This window comes from Phaethon lepturus, unplaced genomic scaffold (assembly GCF_000687285.1).
Source record: "Phaethon lepturus isolate BGI_N335 unplaced genomic scaffold, ASM68728v1 scaffold18825, whole genome shotgun sequence".
NCBI lineage: Eukaryota > Metazoa > Chordata > Aves > Phaethontiformes > Phaethontidae > Phaethon > Phaethon lepturus.
This window is the reverse complement of record NW_010541408.1, coordinates 18528-27107: the sequence shown is the minus strand read 5'-3', so window position 1 is coordinate 27107 and position 8580 is coordinate 18528. Positions and strand designations below refer to the sequence as shown.

At 50.8% G+C, this 8580-nt stretch overlaps 1 protein-coding gene across 1 annotated transcript in view; it reads left to right on the top strand.

Annotated features, from left to right (window-relative positions):
* Positions 1-647: 647 nt before the first annotated feature.
* Positions 648-8580, top strand: part of TACR1 (tachykinin receptor 1) — a 15603-nt gene continuing 7670 nt past the window's right edge. Inside the window, exon 1 of the mRNA XM_010287737.1 lies at positions 648-1125. Coding sequence (XP_010286039.1) covers positions 725-1125 — 401 coding nt within the window. The 5' untranslated portion in view covers positions 648-724. The remainder of the gene's footprint in view (positions 1126-8580) is intronic.

Genomic DNA, 8580 nt, shown 5'->3' with positions numbered 1-8580 from the left:
CCGGACCCGGAGGGACCCGCATCCTGCTCTGCTCCTGCGCCGGGAGGGGCCCTCATCCCACATCCTGCTCCGGTCCTGGACCGGGAGGGACCCGTCTCCCGCATCCTGCTCTGGTCCTGGACCTAGAGGTACCTGTATCCCGCATCCTGCTCCAGTCCTGGACCAGGAAGGACCCGCATCCCAAGCTGGCTGCAACCTGAACTGGGAGGAATCTGCACCCTGGTGCAGCTGCAGCCAAGCCCAGAGGGACCCGTGCCCCAAACCAGCTGTGCATCCCAGTCCAGCTGTGCCCAACCGGAGAGACCTGCGCCCTGAACTGGTGGTGTGCCTTAACATGGCCGGGCATGCTGCTCCAGCTGCACCCAGAGACAGGAGGGACCTGCACCCCGAACCAGCCATGCACCCCAAGCCAACTGCACCCTGAACCAGAAGGGTCCTATACCCCAAACTGGCTGTGCACCTCAAACTGGCCGCGCCCTGAATCAGGTGAGACCTGTGCCCTGAACCAGCTGTGCACCCCAAACCAACTGTTCCCTGAACCGGGACATACCCACGCCCGGAACCAGCCATGCACCCCAAAATGGCTGCACTCTGAACCAGAAGGGACCTGGACCCCAAACTGTGTGCCCCGAACTGGTTGTACCCTGATCCTGCTGCACCCTAAACCAGGAGGGACCTGCACCCCAAAGCATCTGTGTGCGTGGTCGGGTTGCGTCGTGGTGCGATGGATAACGCTCTGCCGCTGGAAGCAGAGCTGGAGCACCAGCAGCTGCCCAACGCTTCCCTGAACGAGTCCTTCTCAAACCAGTTCGTGCAGCCCCCATGGCAAGTGGCCCTGTGGGCTGTCGCCTACGCCCTCATCGTGGTGGTGTCGGTGGTGGGGAATGTGGTGGTGATGTGGATCATCCTGGCTCACAAGAGGATGCGCACCGTCACCAACTACTTCTTGGTGAACCTGGCTTTTGCCGAAGCCTCCATGTCCGCCTTCAACACAGTGGTGAACTTCACCTACGCCATCCACAACGAGTGGTACTACGGGCTGCTCTACTGCAAGTTTCACAACTTCTTCCCCATCGCCGCCGTCTTCGCCAGCATCTACTCCATGACGGCCATCGCCCTGGACAGGTGAGCTCTGAGCGTCAACCCCCAAACCCTTCCCGGCACCCAGGTCTGCCTCCACCCGGGTGCTATGCTCGGCTCTGTCTGATCTTAATGGGAGAACGTTGCAATTAAAATAAAGTTCATTTCGGTAAAAGAGGAGAGGGCTAGAAATAATCCCTCTCCCCGCCCTGGTTGCAGGTGGCTTTGGGAATCCTTTGTCAGCTCTGCGAAAGGAGCTCGATAAAAGGCTTTGTAACCCCCGTGTGTGTCGGTAGCGTGTCTTGAGTGTGCATTTGTAGCACCGCTGTCCTCTCCCTTCCCAGCTCCTCTGCAGAGCTGTCCCTTCCTTTCCCAGCCTCCTCATTTAAAAGCAAACTTGATATTTAGCACAAAATGGCATCACCTCATGACACAAAACACATGCCTGTGCTGGACGTGCCTCCGCTGCGCTGCAGGAGCGGTTGGTTTCTTGTCACTTGAGCTGCATTGGGAACTGTCTAAGGAGTCTCGGAGAGAAGCTTGGGCTCAGGAAAGGCATCTTGACTTGGTGGGTGTGTGTTGTCGCATTGCATGCCAGTGTGTGTCCCCCACAAGCAAAAACACCTTGATTTTATTAGTGAGGGTCAAGGGGGAGAGGTAGGTGCCGGGGATTTCTCTCGTTTGGCTGCAGCCAGCACAGTTTAGTTGGGTTTTGTCCCAGTGGTTTCTGCCGGTGCTGCTCAATGACTGGGGACTGCCGGCGGAGCGAGAGCCCGCTTGCGTTCTGCCATGATCAAAAGTTCAGACAGCGCTTGGTGGGGTGCGATGGCACGGGGGATGCTGCCTTTTTCACCGCAGAGGGACGAGCCGGGGGTCGAGGGACACAAAATAACCATGCATCAAGCACCTCCAGCTCACAGCTCCCCTCTCTTCTCTCCCCCTCCAAGAAATCTTTTATTTGATGGCATTTTCACACCAGCGCTAGAGATAAATCAAGGCTCTCAAACAGCTTTGTAATTTTCTCTTGAGTACCAGCATTTCAAGCGCAACAGATTTTTCCAACGCAACATATTTCCCGAAGACAGCTCGGCTCTGCAACACCTCTTTTGGGTCCTTCTCAGGGAGTAAAAGACATTTTGGCTGGGGATACATGCGAAAGAGGGGGGTTGGGGAGAGATGTGCATTGCCGTATGCCAGCACATTTTGAGCCCGTGTCTAAGTGCGGCACAAACTGGCAGGGATATTTCCCTGTGAGAAATTCTATACACACAACTCACGCACTGACAGCTTGGGAAACGGAGCTAGAGATGGCTGATGCTCTCTAGTCGTTAAAATCAGGCTCAGGTTTTGTTTCACTCTGGAGTGGTTACAAGACCGTCTCTCCAAAATAAATTGAATGTAGCCAAGTTCTCATACCAGAGATACGAGGAGAATTAAGGCAATAATAAATAAAAAGAGGAATACTACCAGCGTGGCTTTGTTCCTACCCGATGGTGTGGCTGGCTCTGTTTCGGGAGCATCTGTGTTTTGAGGATGTTGGGGATCAGCCGGCAAAGCCTCTTTCAGGTTAGGATGAATTAGAGAGATGATTTTTTTCCTTTAAATAGTTTGGGTTTTAGCCTTCGGTCCACAATCCACACCCTGGAATAACCAGAAAAGCAAATCTGCCAGGGGAAGCTGGAGCAGCCTGTGTAAAATGGGGAGCAAAGGCAGGTCTGGGAGCCTGGGGCTGAATTTTAAGGGGGGAATTGACATTTCGAGCTTTCTTCTTGCATCTGCAAAGCCTTAACGGAGGCTTGGTTTTCCCATGGCTGGGCTGCAAAACCCCTGCATGCAGACTTGGCTCGCCCTCCAAGAAGGACCCAAAAGAAGCTGCACCCTGGGTGTGCGAACACCTCCTACACACAGCTACTTGCTGCATTTCTTGGCCCCAAATTTCCAACGAGGTGGGAAATTGGGAAGGTGAAGGCAGCAAAGCCCATATCCTCTGCCCCTCCAGGCAAGCAGCACGCAACAACATCTCCAAGCATTGGAAAATTGTTTGTTTCCCTGTTTCTGAGACCTGACAATAGCAACTTAAATGCATGAAATGCAGGAACTTGTTCCAGGAACCCAAAAAAGGAACTATTTGTCCTGGCAAGCAGCAAAAAGCTGTGTGGGAACAAGGAAAGCAAGTACCTGAACTTGGAGCAGCAGAGCCAGGTAGGCTCAGCAAAATGGGTTATATTCACAGCCAGGACATACCTGAAATCAAACATGACTGCAGGTCTGATTTTCATCAAAAACTCAGGAAGCAGAAATGAAGGTGCCTCGTGTTCCTGAATTAAGCCATCTATCAGAGCGGTTGAGCGTGGAGTCTGAAGGCTCGGAGGAGCGTCAGCCTGCAGATTGCTCCCCTAAATCATCTCCGTTTGTGCTTTCTGCAAGCAATTTCCAGAACGTCCTCGCCAGTGGATACAAAACCACCTTGGAAAGACTCGGCACAACCATAACAGAGTCGTTGAGAGAAAAAGTGGAGAAGTGGGTTTGAATCTCCCAATGGCTTTTTTGCAGGACCTGCCGTGAGTTTGAGCAGAAAAAAAAAAAGCTTTTGCTTGAAGCTAGACCATCCGCTCTTTCACCAGGACCTATTTCAGCCTGGGCACAACCACTCTGAAAAAATAAAAAGTTAATGCTATAGCAAGTGTTATTCTGAACACTGCAACAATAGCAGGAAATTCAGGAGTCAAGGCTGGCAGCTGGTAAAGTCTGCTCAGCAAAAGCCATGATGCTGCTTCTTAGCATCCTGCAGAAGTGGGGGCCAAACAGCTCGCTTTGGCACAATAAAATTTGCCCAGTCCTTTATTTTTGAGCATATCGGTGCCAGAGTACATCACATATCCCTTTCTGGCTTCAAACCATCCCTGTGAATTAATTCACTTGAAAGAGAGAGACAGAAAATCCTGTATTTTTCCAATCTTCCATGAAAAGTGAGAGCCCAGCAGTGCCCATGGTGAGTCCAAGTTAATTTGCAACCATACTTAGAGAGAGAAAAAAACCCACAAACCTTCTGGACATCCCTCAGAGGCTGTTGCAGTATCTATGGCACATGGGATGGAGCACTGTTGGATAAACTGTTGACATTTTCTCTCTCCTTTGGACCTGGATTCATTTCTGAGCACCACCGTTAGCAAAATTCAGACAGAGGAATGAGTTTCCTTAATGACAGACAACTGAGAATGCAGCTGAAGGTGAAGATCCCGGATTACTTGCAGAATCAGAAAGAAAAAAGCATCTCTGATTTCAAAACGTTAAGCGAGCTAAGCCAAAAACACCGCAGACTGAACAAATCCTGATGAGAAGGGTGAGAGCCCCGCCATGAACTCAGGGTGAAGACAGACTGTGCAGCACTTGGGCTATTAGACACAAAGCAGAGTCCTCTGCTCTAAAGCAGCTGTAAAAGCGACGTAAGGTGGGACTAACCTCCTGCAACTCCTACACCAACTTGCTGCTTTTGCTCATTAAAAGAGCCCCCTCTCCGACCTCCACCAGCACCACCGCTGCCAGGCCAGCACGCAGGGCTCAGCAACCAAGCTGGGATCTTCTTTACATTCCTTTTTTTTTAATTTCCAAATGGCTTATCGAATTATATTAGGTGCCTTAAGATCCATCAATTTGCCAGCGGGAGCTGCAGAAGAAACATCAAATCTGCGAACCTTCATTCACCACCGCGGCTCCTAAAATTGCTAGTCTGCAGCCGAGACCTGTTAATATCTCCCCAACCCCGTATTATTTGCAGCAGAAAAACTGGCTCGGAAAATTATTTACTGCTTGCAAGCTTCAACTCCCAGGTTGGACGAACCAGCTGAAAATTGGAAACGTATTCAGCAGCTCAGCAACCCTGTGCCTTCCCCGAGAGGTGATTACTGCAGAAAGAAACCCTCCGGAGAGGACAAATTACATCAGCGCACAGACAGATTAATTAGTCATTTACACCCTAATATAGCACCAGTTGTTTGGGTTTTTTAAAATCTTGACTTAATGGACTTCTGGGGTTTGCAGAGTAGGACTTCGATCTGCACTCGGTGCTGCGTAGTCTTGCTCTGCTGGGATGTAATTTGGAAGACGGAAGAGCAAGGGGGAAGAGAAATGAGCCCACGTTTAGGGCCAGCATCCCCTGCGGCATTGCCTACGCACCCGCTAGCAATAACCGAAGCAGCTTTTTTTTAATCAAGCATCACTGGACGCAGCAGAAGCCCTACGGAGCTGCTGGATACCCAGCACGGAGCTGGCTGGAAGCACTGATTGCCCAGCTGGGGTTCGAAAGCAGGGGCACGGGGATGGACATGGACATGGACATGGACAGCCTTAGTAAGGGGCCACTCATCAAGGCGGGTTTATGCCCCTGCTCCTGGCAGTAATCTCTGATCTGGTGGGTATTAACAGGAATTAATCCCTCCCAATACCCACTAGATATGAATTCCGCCTGTCAAAAACTAAATTACATCTTCCCCCTCCTTTCCTTTGGAAAGAAGAGGAGGCTTGAAAGTCCCATGGCAATAAATACAGAACGAAGATGAGTTAGCCACAGTTTGGTGGCTGGGAGACGCAGGAGATTCAGGTTTTAGATATGCTTTTGGGGTGATCGCGGTGCTCACGGGCAAGCTGGGCGCTGCTGCAAGCCACCGTAGGAGTTTGAGGGCCTCTGGTGAAATACTGGGTTTATCTGATGGCTTTCTTAATTTATTCCTTAATTTATTCTTAATTCCTCAATGGCCCAGCGGGAACCACCCATGCACTAAGTGCGCCAGGCCTCATGGGTCACCAGCCCTGCATTTCGTGTGGTTTTTGTGCTCCCCCTTCACTCTGCAGCTATAAACCAAACCAGTGCCAGGACTAACTGGTTGATAAGGTCATATAGGTGCCTCGACTAACAGCATCTGCAGAATCTCTCAGCGGGGCTGGGTTGTGCTTTGGGTCCTCCTCTCCCATTCCACTCCTGCAAATGCAGTGAATGCAGGAGGGAGCTTTCAAAACCGAGCGTGCCCATAGGGTTTGCAACACAAGAGGTGCTGTGCAGGAAGGCAGGGGAGTTTGCAAAGCTGCCGGCGTAATTCAGGTGACTGTTTGCTGGTGGGTAACGCGTCCTTTTCCATTGTGCTCGAAGGAAATACCGCACCGCTTTCAAAAAGGAAAGATGATGTGCCATATCGGGGAAACGCCGGTGAGAAACCTGCAGCCTCCTGCCTGATGGACGCTTTGCCGAGCGCTGAGCATCCCGCAGGTCTCGGGGCAGGAGCGCGCTGCTCGTCTCTCAGTTTGGATGGTCACGGGTTTACGTCAAAGCAATAAATAGGAAGAGGCAGCTGCTTGCGGCGCCTTCGTCCCCAGCGTCGTTTTTCAAGCACGCAGGGCTCAGCCAGCCTCCTCGGCCGTCATCCAGATACGAGGTATTTGGGGCCAGCGCGACGAGGCCAAGCTTCGCTATGCAAACCTGTTCGAGGGGCGGTGCTTTTGCATCCACGCTTTTGTGACGCAATCCTCACAGAAAGCAAAAAGGCAGGTTTTTTCCTACAGAGAAGTTTTTGTTTCTTGGGTAGGAAGGACGCCGAGCTGTGCTGGAGGTATTTGACCCGCCTAAATCCGGGGCATCTGCTCTGACTTGGTTGCAAACTCCCCCGGGACTGACCCTGTACTAAATCCCTCTTTGCTCAGGATGGGAAATCGCTGCGCAGTAAAACGCGCAGCGCAAACTCTGCATCTTTTCGGTTACTCATCTCTTACCTGTCATATCCTTATTACTTAATGAAGCAGCGAAGGAAACTCTGAGATGAAAGAATTTTCTTCATAATTTTTTGCTATTATATTAATCTCATCTCCATGAGGGTGGAAACTATTGTGTAATGTTAGTTATCCAGGCAGACTCCAGATTTCCAGATGCAATTAATAGATGGCTACACTGCCTCAAATGTACTATCTAGTTAATACCTGATACGCTTGGAGCTACCCTGGTACAACCTTGTACTCAAATGCTATTGTATCATCACGGTAACATGCCCTCCAAAACGCAATAAAATATTTAAACAACAGCGAACGGCATTACCAACATCATCGAATAGCGCCTGGTGTAAAGTTGTGTGCTTTAGTGCCACGCCTGTTAAATACGGTGGATTTAAAACATTAAACATGGTGCAAGGTAAAACGCAGCTGCAAGGTCATCGGGTCTCTCCTGCAAGGAGCTGGGCAACCCCCAGCTTGCAAACCTTGATGAGGGTTTGCACTCAAATGCGGTGCTGCCGTCCTGAGAGCCGCTGCTGGTCGTTTTATCCGGAGGAATGGGGATCACTAAGTCTTCCCAACCCAACATCTTCTGCAGAGAAACGGCCCCGTTTCCAGTGCTATCCCCGTGCACCGCCGGCACGGAGAACAAAACCTTTCCCTAACGTGGGAAATCTGCCCTTAAACCCTCAACCGAGAGCCAATTCCCTATGAAAAATCAGCAGATTCGTCACCCACCGTGGTGGCGAGGGCAGGATGCTCACGTGGGACGTACTCCTCTTCCTCACCTCCCGCGAACGACCAGCTGCAACACCCCGTTTTTTTATGGATGGGAAAACCACCCTCTTGAACGTCAGAGAAAAAAAAATAAGTCTCTAACAGGATATAGCATATTAGGGATATCGGCAGAGTGGGGCCACAGAGGCACTTTGCCAGGAGAAATACGAGCTAATAAACTCGTTAGCCTTGCTTTCGAGAGCCCGCTTCTTGCCGGCGCAGCTGGGACTTGCGTGACCGAGCCAAGGAGGGCAGTGGCTTCCCGGCACTTAAGCTCCGATCGATGCCTTTTGTGCCCAGCGCTGCAAAACCACGCACGGGGCCAAACACCCGCCAGCACCTTACGGACACCCCGGGACACCGCAGCTGCATCCTGCGCCTGCGCTCTGCATTTCCATTTGAATACAAATTTGCTGGTATTAATAAAAAATAAATGGATTGGCAAGTTTTTTTGGCTGAAAGGCAAAGTCACGATTGACATGTCATTTTTCTTCCCTGCTAAGAAGTGATTGATGGAGGTTTGGCTGCAGCATCTACTGCAGCCTAGCCCGGGAGATCGAACCTAGGTGGAGGGGAGAAGACAACCTGGCAGTACCCGCGGCACGGCTCCGCAGCACGGGCTTGCTTTTCTGCTTTGCATTCACTTGTTCAGAAAGAAGGTTTTATTTTAGGTTATCCAAAATCCCATCATAGAAACGCACCACTGGGGAGGGTTTGTCTCAAAACCGAGCTGAGTTGCAAGCAAGCAAAGTCGCTTTTTGAGACCCGTGTTCTGGATGCAAAAAAAGATCCAGTGGTGGTCAAAAGAAAAACAGAAAAAAAAACCCCAAAAATTCAAAGACAGGAATACGCGCAAACCTATTGGGTAGAGAAAAATTGAATGTCCGACCCATCTGCAAGGAAATGAGAGTTATTTGAGTGTGGTGGACCCAGTGCTGGAAGAAGGTGAAAGCTGCTTTGCTCCCT